Below are 23485 nucleotides of genomic sequence, written 5' to 3'. Positions count from 1 at the left end.
ACAGCTCTGTGATATACAGGTGTGTGGAGGAATGGTACTAGAGGACAGTTATTTTCTTTATAAATGTTTGCCACAGGTGTAAAAATGTACTTATCCACTCCTATTTCAGAAGAAAAATAAGGACTGGGAAGTGGCCTGAGCCACAGTTTTTCTTACATCTCTCATGCTTTGTGCAAACATTTAAGGGAAGTAGACATGTTGGAGACTCAAGATGAATAATATCTTGCTCCTAACCTCAGGCAGGTTCTGGTCTGCTGTTAGAGATGAGTCACATGGGGCTTTCAAGGTTTGGAGAAAGGAAAGAACTGCCAAATCGCCCTGCTCTCAGTGAGTGGCCTCTAACTCTGGTCACAGGGTGCTGGAGTGGCCCAGTGGCAGAGGAGGAGGGAAACCTCACCACCTCAGGCCTGTTCAGCACTGTGCCTCTTCATCCTGGTAAGTGGTTTGGTATCCTGTGCTCAGCTTTGAAGCTGACATGTATTTTGTGAGCAAGAGGAGATAGCTGAAATTGTTTCAGCACAAAGCCCTGAAACTGCAGGGTGTGTCCTTGCCCAGAATACAAGGAAGTCACTGAAGTATTGCTTATAGCTCCCACTCACCTGGAATCCCATTAGCAGGGATAACCCATCTTTCATGACATGAAATACCCTCTCTCTCTCCTCATCTTCTTCTCAGCCAGAACCCAGAAATTCCTGCTGAGGATATATAAAGTAGAAGCTCTGTCTGGGCTTCCCACAGAATACTTTTGAATCCTGGCTATAATGAATTAGGACTGGCCGTTCTTACCTAAGGTTCACAAACCTACTCAACAGCCTGTTAAAGAGAAAAGGTATCAACAACATTGTTGAGAAGGGTAGAGCAGTTGTAACTTTCCTGAGTTTTTCAATATTATCAAATGCAACCAACAACTAACTCAAGATCTTCTTTACCCACCCAGTTGGATTAAGAGCAAAAATTGGAGTTCTGTTTCATGTAGAGTTGACCGTCCACTTAAAAACTTATGTAAGATAGACACTACTGTGTATTCATCTAAAAAGTCCATTCCCAGGACAATTAAGTATCGTATGTTTTTCCATTTTTGAGAACTTTAGTACATAATAGCTTGGAGAGACTGAGAGTGAAGCTGGAGGAGGATGGTTAAGGCTGTCAGCAGTGGGTGGATTGAAATAAGAGGCATGAAGGAGACGGACAGGGACTGTGGTGGGATGATAGGAAGAATAACTGATTTATTGACCTTGAGACAGCTCAATCTTCTTAAAATACAAATGCAAAGAGCACAAAGAAGTCTGTTCTCAAGATGCACAAGACATCTTCTGAATCACCCTTCCTCAGATGCAAAGGTTCTGGTGTCTAACTCTACGGAGGTAAGAGGATGGATGGTATCCACCCTGCCCCTCACAAAAAAAGGGAGTTGTTTTTTTCTTCAAGAATTCAGTTTTTCAAGATTTATGATGGGAAAAAAAAAATCAGGAAACAGCCACATACTTACAGAGCAGGGAAAGATTTTAGAAATTATCTAGTTCAGTCAGTTGGTGTTAGGTGAGTAAAATGATGGCCAGACTTGTTAAATATGCCTGAGGTCAGGCAGCTAGTTGGGAGCAAGGAATAGAATCCACACTGTGTGGCTAGATCAGAAATTTTCCTTTTTTTTTTTTTTTTTTTTTTTTTACTTTGTCATAAGCCCAAGGTAGCTCAAAGCAGAACATACAAGGATGCATGTAGTATATTATTAGAAATCTCTTTGCTTTTTTTAAATTTTAGGTCAAGATGGGGTTTATATTTTCAAAATCTATGAATGAAAACATGAAAAATCAAAAGGAGTTCATGCTTATGAATGCTCGACTTCAGGTATGTTTTAAAATAATTAAGCTATTAAGTTTCTACCACATGTGTTCCAACCCTACATTCTCTTTGATCCCCCAAAATAAAATGTTCTTGGGCTGCATCCTCAAAACCAAGATGAAATGGATTACTAATTATCTGGTGAGTGGGCTGGTTTAAATCTCCAATCCAGATAAATTTGTGTGAAAATTTCCATTCTGTAGGAAGAGATAACTGCTTAGCGTATGTGGTACACAGAATCATGCCCCCTACCCCCAAAGATAATGTTTGCGATGGGGAAATTATCCCGGATTATGCAGATGGGTTCATTGTTATCTCAAAGGCCTTTTTTTTGTTTTTTTCTTTTGAGATGGAGTCTCACTATGTTGCCCAGGCTGGAGTGCTCGGCTCACTGCAACCTCTGCCTCCCAGGTTCAAGTGATTCTTGTTCCTCAGCCTCCCAAATAGCTGGGATTACAGGCTTGTGCCATCAGTCCGGCTAATTTTTGTATTTTTAGTAGAGACAAAGTTTCGCCATGTTGGCCAGGCTGGTCTCAAACTCCTGGCCTCAAATGATCCATCTGCCTCAGCCTCCTAAAATGCTGAGATTACAGGTATGTGTGCCTGGCCCACAAGGGTCTTTATAAGAGAAAGAAGAAAGCATGAGAGTCAGTGTTAGAGAGATTTGAAGATGCTACACTGCTGACTTTGAAGATTCCATAAGGGTCATGATTCAAGCAATTCAGGAAGCTCCTAGAGGCTGGAAAAGGCAAAGAAACAGATTATTTTCTAGACCCCTCACAGGGATGCAGTCTTGCCATCCCATTTTGGACTTCTGACCTCAGAACTGTAAGATAATAGATTGGTGTTGTTTTAAACCACTAATTTTATATAATTTGTTACAGCCGCAATAGGAAACTAACATGGAGTGGGAAATCTTAACATTGGATTTAGACAATGGCTTGACAGAAAAGATCAAAGCACTGCAGAAGATTATCTAATTGCCTAATATAGGTTGTAAAAAACATTTTAAAATGTTGCAAGTCAAAAAATCAAGTCTTAAGTTTGACCTGAATTATTTTCCTAAGAATTCAGACAAAGATGTCTAGGCCTCTGTGGCCCAGTATGGCTCCGGGAGTAGAATGCCCTCCTGTAAGGCATGAAGCTAGTGGTTAAAAATGAGGACTAAAGCCAAACTGCCTGGGTTTGAATCCTAGTCCTGCCCTTGACTAAATGTGTGACTTGTGCCTCAGTCTCCTGATCTGTACACTGATGGTATTAATACTCCAATCAGAGGGATGTTTTAAAGATTAAAGATGAAGTATAGTATATAGAACGATGCCGCAAGTTTTTTTTTTTTTTTTTTGAGTTGGAGTTTTGCTCTTGTTACTCAGACTGGAGTGCAATGGCACAATCTCGGCCCACCGCAACCTCCGCCTCCTGGGTTCAGGCAATTCTCCTGCCTCAGCCTCCTGAGTAGCTGGGATTACAGCATCAGCCACCATGCCCAGCTAATTTTTTGTATCTTTAGTAGAGATGGGGTTTCACCATTTTGACCAGGATGGTCTCGATCTCTTGACCTCGTGATCCACCCGCCTTGGCCTCCCAAAGTGCTGGGATTATAGGCGTGAGCCACCGCACCCAGCCTGATGCCGCAAGTTTTTAGAAAAATGCTTTTCCCCCCATAAGTATTTGTTGCTGTTGTTACTGCTGTTTTTAATGACTGACAAGAGTCATTAAAAACATAAGTTATGCGGCCGGGCGCGGTGGCTCAAGCCTGTAATCCCAGCACTTTGGGAGGCCGAGGTGGGTGGATCACGAGGTCGAGAGATCAAGACCATCCTGGTCAACATGGTGAAACCCCGTCTCTACTAAAAATACAAAAAATTAGCTGGGCACGGTGGCGCGTGCCTGTAATCCCAGGTACTTGGGAGGCTGAGGCAGGGGAATTGCCTGAACCCAGGAGGCGGAGGTTGCGGTGAGCCGAGATCGCGCCATTGCACTCCAGCCTGGGTAACAAGAGCGAAACTCCGTCTCGAAAAAAAGAACAAAAAAAAAAAAACATATGTTATGCAACAGTTGAAAAAATGGACAACTGAATTACTGTAACAGAGCAGTGACCTAGGGGAGACCAAGTATTAGGTTTACAAATCAGCCAAGTGTCAAATGCTTAGCATGTGCTTGTCAAAGACCTTTGGAAACTACAGGGTTTTTACTCTTATGTTGGTCCCCATGATGTCAGGGTTTGTGAAGGGTCTGGGATTTTACCTTACTTGCAAGCTATCATATTAGCCTGTTACAGAAGACTGGAGACACCTATATCGGAGCCAGAGGGCTTTATTACTCAAAGCATAGCAAGCAGCATGAGCGTGGTGGTGTTAATTCCCCACATCCACCAAAACTCAGTGAGGTGACAAAGATAGGCATGGGTAAAATGAGAGCTATTCACTCAGAGGATGTGTGTTACAGCTGAGTAGCATCGAGCTTAGGGGACCTACTGCTTTCACAGTGGACCATAAGCAAGGGTTGGGTTGTGGCAGGGGGAAAAGGTAGGAGCTACTTTCCTTGTAGTTGTCATGTCCTGGTTGACCCACCTCAAAATGGAGACCTCAGGCCTGGGAGTTACAAGCCTCCATGAGCCAGGAGTTCATTTTTAACTAGAGCTCAGCAGCAGACCAATGATTGCTTCCCCTTTCCGAAATGGGTGTGTTATGTGTTGAAATCTGTCTCTCCTAATTCATATGTTGAAGCCTTCATCTTTAGTACTTCAAAATGTGATCTTGTTTGGAGATAGGGTCTTTACAGAGGTAATCAAATTAAAATGAGGTCCTTAGAATGGGCTCTAATTCAGGGTGACTGATGGCTTTATGAGAAGAAGAAATTTGGACACAGGACCATAGAGTTCATACTGGGACCATTCACACTGGGAGCATACAGTGTGAATATGAAGACAGCTGTGTACAAGCCAAGGAAAGGGGCCTGGAACAGTTGCTTCTCTCACACCCTTAGCCAGGAACAAACCCTGAAAATACCTTGATTTTAGATTTCTCCCCTCCAGAAGAGAGAATAAATTTCTGCTGTGTAAGCCATCTGGTTTGTGGTCCTTTGTTATGGCAGTCCCAGCAAACTAATACAGGATGTATTTGGTGCCTGTGCCCAGCAGGTGGTGCTGCTGTACTGGGCAGTGGTCTCACTGGAGCTTGATTTTTCTCTTTCTCCCTGGGATTGTATGTTTCTATTAGACCACCAGGAAAGGGTCTGGGAATCCCTGACTGGGAAGTCCCTTCTAGTCACTGTGAGTTTAATACAAGCATGTAATGCATCAGTGTCATTGTACATTTGTATGTAGCAGGGAGGGAGAGTGTTGACACACGTCACAGTGTCTTGAATTGGCTAAAGGTCCCTTTAATTTTTCTTCCTTGCTGTGAAGTTGGCTCACAATCTATCAGTTGAATTCATGTACTTTCCCCTGCCTAGTCAGAACACAGACATGGCCAAGCATGAAACTAACGCTTGTAATCCCAGGACACTGGGAGACCAAGACAGGAGGATTGCTTGAGTCCAAGAATTCAGGACTATCCTGGGCAACATAGTGAGACTCCTTCTCCATTAAAACATTTTTTAAAATTTGCCAGGCATGGTATTACACGCCTATAGTCCCAGCTACATAAGAGGCTGAGATGGGAAGATTGTTTGAGCCTAGGAAGGTCAAGGCTGCAGGGAGCCATGATCATGCCACTGCACTCCAGCCTGGGTGACAGAACGAGACCCTATCTCAAAACAACAAAACAATGATAATAAAAGAACAGAGACCAAAGAGTTTAACATAGGTATTTCAAGGGTGGTCAGAGTAGTTTCAAGAAATTATGCTTTCTCCAGCTAGGGGAGAAATCAAGAGTGCAAAGGGGCGGGGAGGACTTTTTGTCCTTTGGCTTCTCGTTCCAAAATGGGTGCTGCTTCCTCTCTTGTGTTCTCTGGCTCTGGAGAGAACTGCCACTCAGAGCCATCATTATTTCAGCCTTTGCTGGTGCCACTTCACAGTCCTTCAGTCTTTGGAGCTCTGGGCCACCCCAATGCTTAGCATTCTTGCCTTCCCTGGGACCAAGTAGACTTTGGCACCCGTGTCCAGTCCAACAAAGCCATAAAAGTTTGAGTCCCTCCCTTCCCTAATGTTCCCCAGCATATTTCCATAAAGCATCAGAAGTTGGAGGAGATGCAGGGGAGGGGTAAGGGAATGGAGGGAGACAGCGGCTCAGTGCCAGTAAGTAAGGCTTCGTATTTACTTTCCGTTTCAAGTGACCTCCTGCCACTGGGCTCAACAAACAAGTTTCTGATGCTTTTAGTCTACCCACAATTCTCTACCCTCATTGCTGACACCATTTGTTTCAGCTTTGGGGATCGCTAGATTCAGTAGCCATAGCCACGTGGCCTTGTCTTTTGGTTGGAGCATGGGGCTTGCTGCTCCAGTGTCATGGTAACATCCTTTCCTTCTCACACCCCAGAGGGGAGCATGCCACCACCAAAGCACCATTAGGACACCATGTTTCAACCCTACCTTTTGTTGTTCAACCACATTTAACACATAGGACGGTGAATAACCCTTATTCCACTTCCCCATCCTCACCACCATCTAGGCAAGAGCATTTACTACCGTATCTCTGGGAATCTTCTCACGTCCTCTAACCCAGCAACCCAGGGCCCTGTCACTTCTTTTCCAGAAAGTCAGATATCTCTATGAGCATCTCACTTTTGCCACCAAAACTATCAGGCCATGTAACGTATCTGGGATTTTATGCTACTTGCAAACAACAATAGTCCTCCTTATCTGTGGGCGATATGGTCCAAGAACCCCATTGGATACCTGAAATCGTGGATAGTGCTGAAGCCTATGTATACTATGGTTCTCCCAGTACATATATACTTATGATAAAGTTTAATTTATAAATTAGCTACAGTAAGAGATTAACAACAAAAATAGAATAATTAGAACAATATAATAAAAGTTATCTGTATGTTCTCTTCTCAAAATATCTTACTGTACTGTGCATCTTAGGCATATAATATTTTTCTTTTTAAAAATTATACTTTAAGTTCTGAGATACATATGCAGAATGTGCAGGTTTGTTACATAGGTATACATGTACCAGGGTGGTTTGCTGCACCCATGAACCCGTCATCTACATTAGGTATTTCTCCTGATGCTATCCCTCCCCTTGGCCCCCACCCTACAGCAGGCCCCAGTGTGTGATGTTCCCCTCCCTGTGCCCATATGTTCTCATTGTTCAGCTCCCACTTATGAGTGAGAACATGCGGTATTTGGTTTTCTGTTCCTGCGTTAGTTTGCCAAGAATGATGGTTTCCAGCTTCATCCTTGTCCCTGCAAACGACATGAACTCATTCTTTTTTATGGCTGCATAGTATTCCATGGTGGATATGTGTGACATTTTCTTTATCCAGTCTATCATTGATGGGCATTCGGGTTGGTTCCAAGTCTTTGCTATTGTGAATAGTGCTGCGATAAACATACGTGTGCATGTGTCTTTATAGTAGAATGATTTATAATCCTTTGGGTATATACCCACTAATGAGATTGCTGGATCGTATGGTATTTCTAGTTCTAGATCCTTGAGGAATCACCACACTGTCTTCCACAATGGTTGAACTAATTTACACTCCCACCAACAGTGTAAAAGTGTTCCTATTTCTCCACATCCTCTCCAGCATCTGTTATGTCTTGTCTTTTTAATGATTGCCATTCTAACTAGCGTGAGATGGTATCTCATTGTGGTTTTGATTTACATTTCTCTATTGACCAGTGATGAGCTTTTTTTCATGTTTGTTGGTTGCATAAATGTCTTCTTTTGAAAAGTGTCTGTTCATATCCTTCACCCTTTGGAGGATATGATGGGGTTTTTTTTTTTTTTCTTGTAAATGTAAGTTCCTTGTAGATTCTGGATATTAGCCCTTTGTCAGATGGATACATAGCAAAAATTTTCTCCTATTTTGTAGGTTGCCTGTTCACTCTGATGATTGTTTCTTTTGCTGTGCAGAAGTTCTTTAGCTTAATTAGATCTCATTTGTCTATTTTGGCTTTTGTTGCCATTGCTTTTGGTGTTTTAGTCATGAAGTCTTTGCCCATGCCTATGTCCTGAATGGTATTGCCTAGGTTTTCTTCTAGGTTTTTACAGTTTTAGGTCTTAGATTTAAATCTTTAGTCTTTCTTCAATTAATTTTTTGTATAAAGTGTAAGGAAGGGGAAGGAGTCTAGTTTCAGTTTTCTGCATATGGCTAACCAGTTTTCCCAGCACCATTTGTTAAATAGGGAATCCTTACCCCATTGCTTGTTTTTGTCACGTTTGTCAAAGATCAGGTGATTGTAGATGTGTGGTGGTATTTCTGAGGCCTCTGTTCAGTTCCATTGGTTTGTATATATGTTTTGGTACCAGTACCATGCTGTTTTGGTTACTGTAGCCTTGTAGTATAGTTTGAAGTCAGGTAGTGTGATGCCTCCAGCTTTGTTCTTTTTGGTTAGGATTGTCTTGGCTATTTGGGCTTTTTTTGGTTCCATATGAAATTTAAAGTAGTTTTTTCTAATTCTGTGAAGAAAGTCAGTGGTTTGATGGGCATAGTATTGAATCTATAAGTTGCTTTGGGCAGTATGGTCATTTTCATGGTATTTATTCTTCCTGTCCATGAGCATGGAATGTTTTTTCATTTGTTTGTGTCCTCTCTTATTTCCTTGAGCAGTGGTTTGTAGTTTGAAGAGGTCCTTCACATCCCTCATAAGTTGTATTTTTAGGTATTTTATTCTCTTTGTAGTAGTTGCAAATGGGAGTTTGCTCGTGATTTGGCTCTCTGACTATTATTGGTGTATAAGAATGCTTGTGATTTTTGCACATTGATTTTGTATACTGAGACTTTGCTGAAGTTGCTTATTAGCTTAAGGAGTTTTGGGGCTGAGATGATGAGGTTTTCTAAATATACAGTCAGGTCCTCTGCAGACAGTTAATTTGACTTCCTCTCTTTCTATTTGAATACTCTTTATTTCTTTCTCTCGCCTAATTTCCCTGGCCAGAACTTCCAATATTATGTTGAATAGGAGTGGTGAGGGAGGGCATCCTTGTCTTGTGCCAGTTTTCAAAGGGAATACTTCTAGCTTTTGCCCATTCAGTATGATATTGGCTGTGAGTTTGTCATAAATAGCTCTTATTATTTTGAGATATGTTCCTTCAATACTTAGTTTATTGAGTGTTTTTAGTATGAAGGGATGTTGAATTTTGTCAGAGGCCTTTTTTGCATCTATTGAGATAATCATGGTTTTTGTCATTTGTTCAGGATTTTATTTCTCCTTTGCTTATGAAGCTTAGTTTGGCTGGATATGAAATTCTGGGTTGAAAATTATTTTCTTTGAGAGTGTTGATTATTGGCCCCCACTCTCTTCTGGCTTGTAGAGTTTCTGTAGAGAGATCCACTGTTAGTCTGATGGGCTTCCCTTTGTGGGTAACCCAGTCTTTCTCTTTGACTGCCCTTAACATTTTTTTCCTTCATTCTAACCTTGGTGAATCTGAAGATTATATGTCTTGTGATTACTCTTCTTGAGGAGTGTCTTGTGGTGTTCTCTGTATTTCCTGAATTTGAATGTTGGCCAGTCTTGCTAGGTTGGGGAAGTTCTCCTGGGTAATATCCAGAAGTGTGTTTTCCAACTTGATTCCATTCTCCCCTTTACTTTCAGGTATACCGATCCAACAGAAGTTTGGTCTTTTCACATTGTCCCATATTTCTTGGAGGCCTTGTTCATTTTTTTCATTCTTTTTTCTCTAATTTTGTCTTCACACTTTATTTCATTAAGCCAATCTTTAATCTCTCATATTCTTTCTTTGCCTTGATCGATTTGGCTATTGTTCCTTGTGTATGCTTCATGAAGTTTTCATGCTGTGTTTTTCAGCTCCATCAGGTCATTTATGTTCTTCTCTAAACTGGTTATTCTAGTTAGCAATTCCTCTAACCTTTTATCAAGATTCTTAGCTTCCTTGCATTGGGTTAGAACATGTTCCCTTAGCTCTGAGGAGTTTGTTATTACCTAACTTCTGAAGCCTACTTCTGTCAGTTTGTCAAATTGATTCTCTATCCAGTTTTGTTTTCTCACTGGTGAGGAATTGTGGTCCTTTAGAAGAGAAGAGGCATTCTGTTTTTTTTTTTTTTTTTAATTTTCAGGCTTTTTGCAATGGTTTTTCCTCATCTTCCTAGGTTTATTTACTGTTGGTCTTTGCTGTTAGCAACCTTCAGATGGAATTTTTGTGCGGTTGTCCTTTTTTGGTGTTGATGCTATTGATTTCTATTTGTTGGTTTTCCTTCTAACAGTCAAGCCCCTCTGCTGCAGGTCTGCTAGAATTTGCTGGGGGTCTACTCCAGAACATGTTTGCCTGGGTATCACCAGTGAAGGCTGCAGAACAGCAATGGTTGCTCCCTGCTTCTTCCTCTGGAAGCTTCATCTCAGAGGGCCACCTGCCAGATGCCAGCCAGAGCTGTACTGTATGAGGTGTCTGTCGACTCCTGCTGGGAGATGTCTCCCCATCAGGAGGCACAGGGATCAGGGACCCACTTGAGGAGGCAGTGTGTCCCTTGGCAAAGCTTGAATGCTGTGCTGGGAGATCCCCTGCTTTCTTCAGAGTCATCAGGTAGGAACGTTAAAGTCTGCTGAAGCAGTCCCTGCAGGCACTCCTTACCCCAGGTGCTCTGTCCCAGGGAGATGGGAGTGTTATCTGTAAGCCCCTGACTGGGGTTGCTGCCTTCTTTCAGAGATGTTCTGCCCAGAGAGGAGGAATCTAGAGAGGCAGTCTGGCTACAGCACCCAGTATAAACTTCCCGGTGGCTTCGTTTATGTCTTAAGGGGAAAACCGCCTACTCAAGCCTCTGTGATGGTGGGCGCCCTCCCGACCAGCTCGAGCATCCCAGGTCGACTTCAGACTGCTGTGCTGCCTGTATTTCAAACCAGTATATCTTAGCTTGCTGGGCTCTGTAGAGGTGGGATTCACTGAGCAAGACCACTTGGCTCCCTGGCTTCAGCCCCCTTTCCAGGGGAGTGAATGGTTCTGTCTCATTGCTCTCCAGGTGCTACTGTGGTGCAAAAACACAAAAACAAAAACAAAAAACTCCTGCAGCTAACTTGGTATATGCCCAAATAGCCACCCAGTTTTGTGCTTGATACCCAGGGCCCTGGTGGTATAGGCACCTGAGGAAATCTCCTGGTCTGTGGGTTGTGAAGACCATGGGAAAAGCATGATATCTGGGCCAGATGGCTTCATCCTTCACAGCTTCCCTTGGCTAGGGTAGGGAGTTCCCCAACCCCTTGCACTTCCCAGGTGAGGTGATGCCCCACCCTGCTTCAGCTTACCCTCCGTGGGCTGCACCCACTGTCTAACTAGTCCCAATAGGGTGAGTTGGGTACCTCCATTGGAAATGCAGAAATCACCCACCTTCTGCATTGGTCTTGCTGGGAGCTGTAGACCAGAGCTGTTCCTATTCGGCCATCTTGCTGGAGAATCCCCGATTTTTTTTCTTATTGAGAACTTCCACTCTTTCACTTAAAAGAAGCACTTTATGTCTTCTCTTTGGTATATCCAAATTGCCAGCATAACTACTGTTGCACTGTGGGGCTGTGGTTAAGTAAAACAAGGGTTACCTGAACACTAGGCACTGTGATAATGTGACAGCTGATCTGATAACTTAGATGGCTACTAAGTAACTAACAGGCAGATAGTGTGTACAGCTTGGCTACACTAGACAAGGGGATGATTCATGTCCTAGCTGGAATGGTGGGAGATTTTATCATGCTATTCAGAATGATAGACAATTTAAAAATTATGAATTGTTTATTTGTGAAATTTTCCATTTAACATTTTCAGACTGAGGTTGACTAGGGGTAACTCAAACTATTATGAAAAATGAAACTGGATAAGGGGGGACTGCTGTAGTAAATTAGCATGTTATTATTTCATGGATGCTGGCAGAAGACTTTATTACTCGTAGCACAGGAAGGGGCATGCACTCCAAGTCCCATAGAGGAGATGAAGGAGAGCCTAGTTGGATGCTGGGATGGATGCGCTGCGTTTGTGACGTAGCTGAGGAACACTGAGCTCGTTATCACTTTTATCATGCGTGGTGGGAAGGTCTGCTCTTGGACTGGAAGGAGATAGTACTGAGGGAATGTGTTCTCTTTCCGGGTCCATGAAGGGGTGTAGCTTTAAGGGCAAAAATTTCCCGGCGCCATGCCCCACTCCCATCTCTCTCCATCCAGGAGATTTAACGGTTTGTGTTTGAATTTTGTGGGTGCGGGAAGAAACTAAAAAATCACTCCAGCAGAAGTTCTAAGGAACTCCTTTCATTGGCCAGGGTCTTGGAGAAGGTGGGGGTTCCTCCCAGGATAAATGTCCATGCCCACACACCTGGCCGGATTTCCCCTCTGGAATCCCCTTCCACACTCTTCGTGGAAGACTTTCTCTTCTTCTCCTTTCCTTTTCTGTACCTAAATAAAATCACCTTTCTGCAATACTTTTTGGGTCCAATATTCACTTTAGAAGCATACGGCCCACCTGCAGTGGCCCCACTGCTTATTTCTTACGAGGTTGGAGGCCAAGAACCCACAACGATCACCTGCATCCAAGAAAAAACACAGTTACAGAAGCTCATCCCTCAAGGTTGCTTACTGCAAACATAACTCTGGGAAATGGCCCAGCTACAAGCAGTCAGGGCCTGTGACCTTGTCCTACCCAGCAAGATTGTGCAGGAAGACTTGGCCCATGGTGGATTGATTTTCCCAACACTTGTTGCTTAAGGTGACTTGATATTTCTTGTTGGTCATGATGCACTTTATTATTTATTTCTAATTTCAAGAAAGGATGAGCAGGAGACTATATTTCAACATGGTTGAACCAGCCTTCTAATCCTAGAGATACTTGAGTTCTGATCCTTCCTGGGGTAGCCTAGAGAGCAACATCCTCATCTACAGCAGTTTTGGAAGATCAGACTGTTCCTTAAATGTGTCTTACTTGAGGGAATTAAACTTCCAGCATCATTCTAGGGTTTGGAGTTGTTCTTTCCTTTTTTTGAAATATTTGATATATACCACAGAATATATTAAATTCAAGTTATGGAGCATAATATGAACACCAGCAAATCTCTCACTAAACTTAAGAATTATGTTATGACAATATTCTTGAAGCTCCCTGGGGGTTCTCCTCCCTATCCATTGAGTGAATCCAAATAGCTAAGACTGGGCTGGAACTGACCTCGTGTCTCAGCAGTCCCGAGGGTTAAGAGGACCCCACAAATGGAATGGAATTGACTACTGGGATAGAAGATGATGTCTTAGTAGGGTTTTCAAAGGTGAAGTTTAAAAAAAAATTCTGATTGAAATACCATGTCGGGAGGACTCAAGATGGCGCTCTGAGAACAACCCAGGATTGGAGCTCTCGTTGAATCCGCAAACAGGTGAGTCGGAGCTGCATTTCCAGACTGATCTTTGTTGCCCACAGAACGGGGAAACTCCCAAGTATAAAAAAGACACGGGACGCCAGGCAGTAGGTCTGCCTGGCAAAGCCGGCAGCTGGGGCGGCGGCGGCCGGCCCTACCCAGCAATCCCCACAGGGCACACTTGTCCGGGTGCCCTGTTGAACCGGCAACCTGAGACTTGAGAGGGCTGGACTTGAGACTGAACGAGACTTGGACAGTAGGCCAGCCCAGGGGATTGCAGGGACAGATCGTTTGGGATACCCAGTGGGACGAACAAAACCACAATTTCAAACTATCCCAAGCAGACGGTCCGAGACGCTCTGTGGGGGAGGGGCGTCCACCACTACCGAGGCAACCCGCCCCAACTGAGATACACGCCCACTGCTGACGCAGCCAGCCGTTGCCGAGGCAACCCGTCCCTACTGAGATACACGCCCACTGCTGACGCAGCCTGCCATTGCCAAGGCAACACGCTACAACGAAGAGACTCCGCTGCAGGGTGTGGCGGAGACCACAACAGAGCCTGCAGAAACAGGGCGAATCACACAACAGCAGGGCGGAGCCTCGGCAGCCAAACAGTGGTTAGTCTGCCTTCTAGCTGGGTAGGACACCTCATCGGACATCGAAAAATAAAGCCCGAACCCCCCAACACAGAGCATTTGAGAAAAAAAGGGTTTTTTTTAATGAGCTCTGTTGCAGCAGAATCAAACATAGCAGCCTAACAGCCCTGAATGAACAACAGAGCTCACAGCTCAGCAATTGAGCTCCAAAAAAGTACAGACTGTCTCCTCAAGCAGCTCCCTGACCCCTCTATATCCAAAAGACTGACATTTGGCAGGCATCATCCTGGCACAAAGATAGCAGAAAAAGAAATGGGTAGCATCCCTCACTGTGCCACAGCTGCTAGAGGTGCACCCCAGACAAGCAGGGCCTGGAGTGGACCTCAGCAGTCATACAGCGAAGGGGCTAGGCTGGTAGAAGGAAAACCAAGTAACAGAAATACTTCATCATCAACATTCAGGGTGTCCACTCAGAGACCCAATCAAAAAGTCAGCAACTACACAGACGACCAGTGGACAAATCCGCAAAGATGGGAAGAAACCAGCGCAAAAAGGAGGAAAACACACGAAACCAGAATACCTCGCCTCCTAGAAAGGACCAAAACTCCTCACCAGCAAGGGAGCAAAGCTGGACGGAGAATGACTGTGACGAAATGATGGAATTAGACTTCAGAAGGTGATAATGAGAAACTTTTGTGAGCTAAAAGAACATGTATTAAATCAATGCAAAGAAACTAAGGAACTTAAAAAAAGATATGAGGAAATGATAACAAGAATGGATAACTTAGAGAGGAATATGAATGAATTAAAGGAGCTGAAAAACACAATACGAGAACTTCGCAAAGCATGCACAAGTTTCAATAGCCGAATTGACCAAGCAGAAGAAAGAATATCTGAAGTCGAAGACCAACTCAATGAAATAAAACGAGAAACCAAGATTAGAGAAAAAAGCGCAAAAAGGAATGAACAAAGTCTCCAAGAAATGTGGGACTATGTGAAAAGACCTAACCTACGTTTGATAGGTGTACCAGAAGGGGACGAAGAGAATGAATCCAAGCTGGAAAATACTCTTCAGGACATCATCCAGGAAAATTTCCCCCACCTAGCAAGACAGGCCAACACTCAAAGGCAGGAAATACAGAGAACACCACAGAGATATTCCACAAGAAGAGCAACCCCAAGGCACATAATCGTCAGATTCAACAAGGTTGAAATAAAGGAGAAAATACTAAGGGCAGCCAGAGAGAAAGGTCGAGTTACCCACAAAGGAAGCCTATCAGACTCACAGCAGATCTCTCAGCAGAAACACTACAAGCCAGAAGAGAGTGGGGGCCAATATTCAACATTCTTAAAGAAAAGAACTTTCAACCCAGAATTTCATATCCAGCCAAACTGAGCTTCAGAAGTGAAGGAAAAATAAAATCCTTTGCAAATAAGCAAGTACTCAGAGATTTTGTCACCACCAGGCCTGCTTTACAAGAGCTCCTAAAAGAGGCACTACACATAGAAAGGAACAACCAGTACCAGCCATTCCAAAATCACACTAAAAGTTAGAGCATCAACATAATGAAGAATCTACAACAACTAACAGGCAAAACAGCCACTTAGCATCAAAATGGCAGTATCAAATTCACACATAACAATATTAACCCTAAATGTAAATGGACTAAATGCACCAATCAAAAGACACAGACTGGCAAATTGGATAAAAATCCAAAACCCATCAGTGTGCTGTATCCAGGAAACCCATCTCACATGCAAGGATACACAAAGGCTCAAAATAAAGGGATGGAGGAAGATTTACCAAGCAAATGGAGAGCAAAAAAAAGCAGGAGTTGCAATTCTCATCTCTGATAAAATAGACTTTAAAGCAACAAAGATCAAAAGAGACAAAGAAGGCCATTACATAATGGTAAAAGGATAGATAAAACAAGAAGAGCTAACGATCCTAAACATATATGGACCCAATGCAGGAGCATGTAGATACATAAGGCAAGTTCTTAATGACTTACAAAGAGACTTAGACTCCCACACAATAATAGTGGGAGACTTTAACACTCCACTGTCAATATTAGACAGATCAACCAGACAGAAAATCAACAAGGATATCCAGGGCTTAAACTCAGACCTGGAGCAAGCAAACCTGATAGACATTTACAGAACTCTCCACCCCAAATCCACAGAATATACATTCTTCTCAGCACCACATCACACCTACTCAAAAATTGACCACATAATTGGAAGTAAAGCACTGCTCAACAAATGCAAAACAACTGAAATCATAACAAACAGCCTCTCAGACCATAGTGCAATCAAGTTAGAACTCAGAATACAGAAACCAACCCAGAACCGCACAGCTTCATGGAAACTGAACAACTGGCTCTTGAACGTTGACTGGGTAAACAATGAAATGAAGTCAGAAATAAAGAAGTTCTTTGAAACCAATGAGAACGAAGACACAACATGCCAGAACCTCTGGGACACATTTAAAGCAGTCTCTAGAGGAAAGTATATAGCAATAAGTGCCCATATGAGGAGAATGGAGAGATCCAAAATTGACACCCTATCGTCAAAATTGAAAGAGCTAGAGGAGCAAGATCAAAAAAACTCAAAACCCAGCAGAAGACAAGAAATTACTAAGATCAGAGCTGAGCTGAAGGAGATTGAGACACGAAAAACCCTTCAAAAAATCAATAAATCCAAGAGCTGGTTTTTTGAAAAGATCAACAAAATAGACAGACCACTAGCCAGATTGATTAAAAATAAAAGAGAGAACAACCAAATAGATGCAATAAAAAATGATAAAGGGGAAATCACCACAGATTCCACAGAAATTCAAACCATCATCAGAGAATATTACAAACAACTTTATGCACATAAACTAGTAAACCTGGAAGAAATGGATAAATTCCCGGACTCCTGTGTCCTCCCAAGCCTAAACCAGGAGGAAGCTGAAACTATGAATAAACCAATAACAAGGTCAGAATTCGAGGCAGCAATTAAGAGCCTACCACACAAAAAAAGCCCAGGTCCAGATGGGTTCACAGCCAAATTCTACCAGACACACAAAGAGGAGCTGGTACCATTCCTTCTAAAACTATTTCAAACAATCCAAAAAGAGGGAATACTTCCCAAATCATTTTACGAGACCAACATCATCCTGATACCAAAACCCGGCAGAGACCCAACAAGAAAAGAAAACTTCAGGCCAATATCCATGATGAACATAGATGTAAAAATCTTCAATAAAATATTGGCAAGCCGAATGCAACAGCAAATCAAAAAACTTATTCACCATGATCAAGTAGGATTCATCCCGGGGATGCAAGGCTGGTTCAAATACGCAAGTCTATAAACGTAATTCACCACATAAACAGAACCAAAAACAAAAACCACATGATTATCTCAATTGACGCAGAGAAGGCATTTGACAAAATTCAACAGCCCTTTATGCTAAAAACCCTCAATAAACTCGGTATCGATGGAACATATCTCAAAGTAATAAAAGCTATTTATGACAAACCAACAGCCAATATCATACTGAATGGGCAAAAACTGGAAGCATTCCCTTTGAAATCTGGCACTAGACAAGGATGCCCTCTTTCACCACTCCTATTCAATATAGTTCTGGAAGTTCTAGCCAGAGCAATCAGGCAAGAAAAAGAAATAAAGGGTATTCAAATAGGAAAGGAGGAAGCCAAATTGTCTCTATTTGCAGACGACATGATAGTATACCTAGAAGACCCCATCATCACCTCAGCCCAAAAACTCCTGAAACTGATAAGCAACTTCATCAAAGTCTCAGGATATAAAATCAATGTGCAAAAATCACAAGCATTCGTCTACACCAATAACAGACTTAAAGAAAGCCAAATCAAGAACGAACTGCCATTCACAATTGCTACAGAAAGAATAAAATACCTTGGAATACAACTCACAAGGAACGTAAGGGACCTCTTCAAGGAGAACTACAAACCACTGCTCAACGAAATCAGAGAGGACACAAACAGATGGAGAAACATTCCATGTTAATGGTTAGGAAGAATTAATATCGTGAAAATGGCTATACTGCCCAAAGTAATTTACAGAATCAACGCTATCCCCATCAAGCTACCATTGACTTTCTTCACAGAACTGGAAAAAACCACCATGAATTTCATATGGAACCAAAAGAGAGCCCGCATAGCCAAGTCAATTCTAAGCAAAAAGAACACAGCAGGGGGCATCACACTACCAGATTTCAAACTATACTACAAGGCTACAGTAATCAAAACAGCATGGTACTGGTACCAAAACAGAGATATAGACCAATGGAACAAAACAGAGGCACCGGAGGCAACACACCATATCTACAACTATACAATCTTTGATAAACCTGACAAAAACAAGCAAGGGGGAAAGGATTCCCTGTTTAACAAATGGTGTTGGGAAAACTGGCTAGCCATGTGCAGAAAGCAGAAACTGGACCCCTTCCTGACACCTTACACTAAAATTAACTCCAGATGGATTAAAGACTTAAACATAAGACCTGGCACCATAAAAACCCTAGAAGGAAATCTAGGCAAAACTATCCAGGACATAGGAGTAGGCAAGGACTTTATGAACAAAACACCAAAAGCATTGGCAACAAAAGCCAAAATAGACAAATGGGACCTAATGAAACTCCACAGCTTCTGCATGGCAAAAGAAACAGTCACTAGAGTGGATCGGCAACCAACAGAATGGGAAAAAATTTTTGCAGTTTACCCATCTGACAAAGGGCTGATATCCAGAATTTACAAAGAACGCAAACGGATTTACAGGAAAAAAACAAACAAGCCCATTCAAAAGTGGGCAAAGGATATGAACAGACACTTTACGAAAGAAGACATATATGAGGCCAACAATCATATGAAAGAATGCTCATCGTCACTGGTCATCAGAGAGATGCAAATCAAAACCACATTGAGATACCATCTCACGCCAGTTAGAATGGCGATCATTAAAAAATCTGGAGACAACAGATGCTGGAGAGGATGTAGAGAAAAAGGAACATTTTTGCACTGTTGGTGGGAGTGTAGATTAGTTCAACCATTGTGGAAGACAGTGTGGCGATTCCTCAAGGCCTTAGAAATAGGAATTCCATTTGACCCAGCAATCCCATTACTGGGTATATATCCAAAAGACTATAAATCGTTCTACTATAAGGACACATGTACACGAATGTTCATTGCAGCACTGTTTACAATAGCAAAGACCTGGAATCAACCCAAATGCCCATTGATAATAGACTGGATTGGGAAAATGTGGCACATATACACCATGGAATATTATGCAGCAATCAGAAATGATGAGTTTGTGTCGTTTGTAGGGACATGGATGAATCTGGAGAATGTCATCCTCAGCAAACTGACACAAGAACAGAAAATGAAACACCGCATATTCTCACTCATAGGTGGGTGATGAAAAATGAGAACACATGGACACAGAAAGGGGAGTACTAAACACTGGGGTCTATTGGGGGGAAAAGGGGAGGGCCAGTGGGAGGGGGAGGTGGGGAGGGATAGCCTGGGGAGAAATGCCAAATATGGGTGAAGGGGAGAAGGAAAGAAAAGCACACTGCCATGTGTGTTCCTACGCAACTGTCTTGCATGCTCTGCTCATGTACCCCAAAACCTAAAATCCAAAAAAAAAAAAAAGAAATACCATGTCTATAGTCTTTAGCCTGTGATTTAGTCTTTTAGCTATTTTTCTATTTAATGGCACCTCTATGAAAAGGATAAATAGAAGAATTAAAGCAAGACATTTATTAAAGCCTACTAAAATCTTATCTTACTGGAGTTCCTTCTATATTTTTTGATTAAAACAAGATAAATCACAGCTCAATAATTCCTTGTTAATGTTTTTTTCTTTGGGGGGAAAAAGGCCACTCTCGATTCAACCCTATCTCTTATACCACTGGTCAGGCTCTCAATCCTGGCTGAACATTGGATTCATCTAAGGGCTTTTGAATGTTTGGGTGCCACCTCAGACCTTCACAGAGTTGTTATTTTAATCTCTCCAGGGGACTGCAATGCATGGCCTGGAGTGAGAACCATTTTTTCCTTTCTTTTTCTGTGATGCTACATAATTATAACTGGTGATTGTGATTTAATATAATCTACATTGCAGATAGAAAGCAAGCAAGTTTTCAATTAATAGTAAGCCAATCAGGATATGAAATTAAATTAACTGCTGGAGTCTGATTAATCAAATGTATAAAAGGCCTCAAATCAAAAGGTTTTCTTTTTTTAACTAACGACCTTGGTTCAAATTGTGATGGTGAAGATTCATGCTACTAGTTATAATGATATTTTCAGATTATCAATGAATTCCAATTTCTTTCTAGCCTGTGTTAGGATGGTAGATGAATGATAAACCATCATTCGTGTAAAAATGAATAGTTCCTTAAAATGCCACTAGGTGGCACACCTAGACTAATTTTATATCACCTTAGTGGCTGGAAAAGCATTTTGAGAATGAGGAAAGAACACATTCTATAGGTCCATGCTATGCTACAGTGTTATGTAGACGAAGCAGTTATGGTCAATATAAAGATTAGTTGGGCAGCAAACAGATGTTTATTTATTGTTTATTGTGTTCAACAAACTAAAGATTTAAAAAAAATACATGAGATCCAGACTTTGAAAAAATGAGGCATAGCTATAAACCAAAAAATAGTTATTTAATATGTAGAGGCTGGGAAGAGTAGCTCATGCCTATAGCCCTGGTCAAAACAGGGAAACCCCATCTCTACAAAAAACAAAAACAAACAAGAAAGATTAGTCAGGCATGATGGCTCATGCTACTTGGAAGGAGGATTGCTTAAGCCAAGGAAATCAAGACCAGCCTGGGCAACATGACAAAACCCTGTCTCTACAAAAAAAAAAAAAAAAAAAAAAATATATATATATATATATATATATATATATGTGTGTGTGTGTGTGTGTGTATATGTATATATATGTGTGTATATATGTATATATGTGTGTATATATGTATATATGTGTGTATATATATGTATATATGTGTATATACATGTATATATGTGTGTGTGTATATATATGTATATATATAGTGTGTGTGTATATTGCACATTAATATATATAAATTAGCCGGGCACAGTGTTGTGTGCCTCTAGCTCCAGTTACTCAAGAGTGTGAGGTAGGAGGATTGCTTGAGCCTCAGGGGTGAAGGTTTCAGTGAACTGTGATTATGCTACTGCACTACAACTTGGTTGACAGAGCGAGACCCTGTCTCATATAAGTAAATAAAAATTTAAAAATTTACCCTCTGAATTCTTAATGAGCTGTAGTGGAGGTACCTGGGGTACCTGGCAATCTGTTCATAGAGTGTTTCAAGAAGAAAGAAGGTTTTCTCAATGGTATAAAATGCTGCAGAGAAGTCAAAGGCCTTTAAAAAAGGTCAGTGTCTGGGAGGAACCATGTCAGTAGAATATGAGGGAAGAAACAAGTCTGTAAAGGTCTGAGTGTACGTAATGAGAAAATAAAGGAAGAATGTATATACTCCCTTAGTTTTCTGTGAAATCTTACCATGCAGATAAAAGATACAGTATGTTCCAAATACAATTATAAAAAGAAACATACTTACAGACACATACTGGGAGGTTTTCCTTTGACATTACAATATTCATTATGCATTTAATACATTTTATGGCATGTCTGTCATGTGCCAGTTGAATTAGGAGCTAGAAATACTTTGTTAAACAGCACAATTCCCTCCTTCAAGGCCCTCAGGCTCTTGAACAGGGTAATGGTGTGGTAGTGACAACAAACAATTTCAATACTGTGTTAAGAATGGAGAATTCTGGAGTGTTTTGTGAACCAAAATTGGTCTGACTTCAAATGTCTTCTTCTAAGTGCCTGAAGACTATGGAGCAAAGCTTCAGGATTTTGAGAGAAAAACCCCAAAACTTTATATTTAGGTAAATTATACATGCATGCTGATAAGAAAATTTTAAACGTGCAAATATTCAGAAAATAGCCAGGTGTTTTGAAAAAAAATTAACTGAAGATATAATCTTGTCAATTTAGAAAGAAATACTAAGATCCACCAGCAAACCTAACTTGCTAAAGTGCATGTAGAGGAGAGGAAAACTTTAAAGGAAACTTTAAAACCAACATTTTGGTAATCCTATTTCTTCTATTCCATTTTCCTTTGCCTTTTTCCCCCTTTTTGTTGGAATATACTTTAAGGCAAATTTAAATTTACCTGTAAATATTTCCATATGATTCTCTAACAGATATGGATATAACCATATGTAACTAAATTAGCAGTATTTTCTTCCTATCATATACAACTTAATTTCAGTTGCTTCGCAAGTGCCTTTTACAGTTGTGTTTGAAATGAGGATCCAAGCAAAGTTTTCATACTATACTTGATTATTGTGACTCCTAAGTCTTTCTCAGTTTGTGAGAATATCTCTTCCTTTCTACTTGTGGTACTGTTTATTTGTTGAAGAAACCAGCTCATCTGTTCTGTGGAATGTCCCTCGGTCTGTATTTGGCTGATTGTTTCCTCGTGGCATTTTTGAACATATTCTTCTATGCTTCATTTTTCCTATGAACTGGTAAATTTACAGTTTTGATGAGACTCAGGTTAGGTTCTTTTAGCAAGAATGATTTCTAGGTGGCACTGTGTACTTCCTAATACATCACATCATAAGGCTCATGAGGTCTGGTTTTCTTACCGTCAGTCATATCAACCTGATCTACCCATTATAAAGTTCCCCATCAACACGTGATCTACTGGCTTTACCATCCACTCATGATAATTGCCTACATGTGTGACTTCATTAGGACTTGGAGAAAAATGGCAATTAAAAAAATTCTCTTATTCCTTTGACATTTGTTGTCTGGAAATTTATTAAGAACTTTCTCTTACTAACTACTTGGCTATCCTGAAATATAGTTTGTACAGGAAACAAAATAAATGCTCGACTCTGTTATTTTATTTAGCAATTTTAGAATAGTGAATTGATACCCTAGAAGTCTCCAAAGGTGACCAAATAATTTTTGTTTATTTGTATATTGTGACTATAAGCTCTTTAATCAGTTGCAGTCATTATTCTTTTTGCTCAAGTTATCCCATCTTTGGCTAATGGAAGCTCTTTCAAGTTGACTCCCACATCCCTAGGATAAGACCCACTTAATTCTTGGTTGTGAGCATGTGGCTTAGCCTGTCTGTGTTTCATTTCCCACACGTGAATATATAGCTTAATAATTATTAAGCTATATAATAATATATGATATAATATATTATATCATATATTACATTATATAATAATATATTATATCATATATTATATAATAATATATTATATAATAATATAATAATGATACTTTCTAGAGTTACTCAGGATTAAATGAGATGTCCCACATAGAATTTAGTACACAGCATCTACCCCATGTAAACACTCAGCAAAGTCAGTAATTAAAGCAGAAGTTTTCTTACTAGATGTGCCTTTATTCATTCACCAAATATTTATGGAGGAGTCCCTGCTCTGTACTGGGCAATATTTAGGTGGTGAGACATAACAGTGAACAAAATCCTTC

The 23485-nt window shown here is 41.1% G+C and overlaps 1 protein-coding gene across 6 annotated transcripts in view; it reads left to right on the top strand.

Moving 5' to 3' along the window:
- Positions 1–23485, top strand: part of PLGRKT (plasminogen receptor with a C-terminal lysine) — a 281104-nt gene that overhangs the window by 192582 nt on the left and 65037 nt on the right. For all 6 annotated transcript variants that reach the window (XM_035305199.3, XM_078368535.1, XM_003731976.6 and 3 more), the window contains one exon: positions 1762–1848. In XM_035305199.3, coding sequence (XP_035161090.1) covers positions 1768–1848 — 81 coding nt within the window. In that variant the 5' untranslated portion in view covers positions 1762–1767. The remainder of the gene's footprint in view (positions 1–1761; positions 1849–23485) is intronic.

Source organism: Callithrix jacchus, chromosome 1 (genome assembly GCF_049354715.1).
Source record: "Callithrix jacchus isolate 240 chromosome 1, calJac240_pri, whole genome shotgun sequence".
Classification (NCBI taxonomy): Eukaryota; Metazoa; Chordata; class Mammalia; order Primates; family Cebidae; genus Callithrix; species Callithrix jacchus.
Note: the sequence above shows the minus strand (reverse complement) of the source record. Positions and strands in the feature narration are given on the sequence as shown.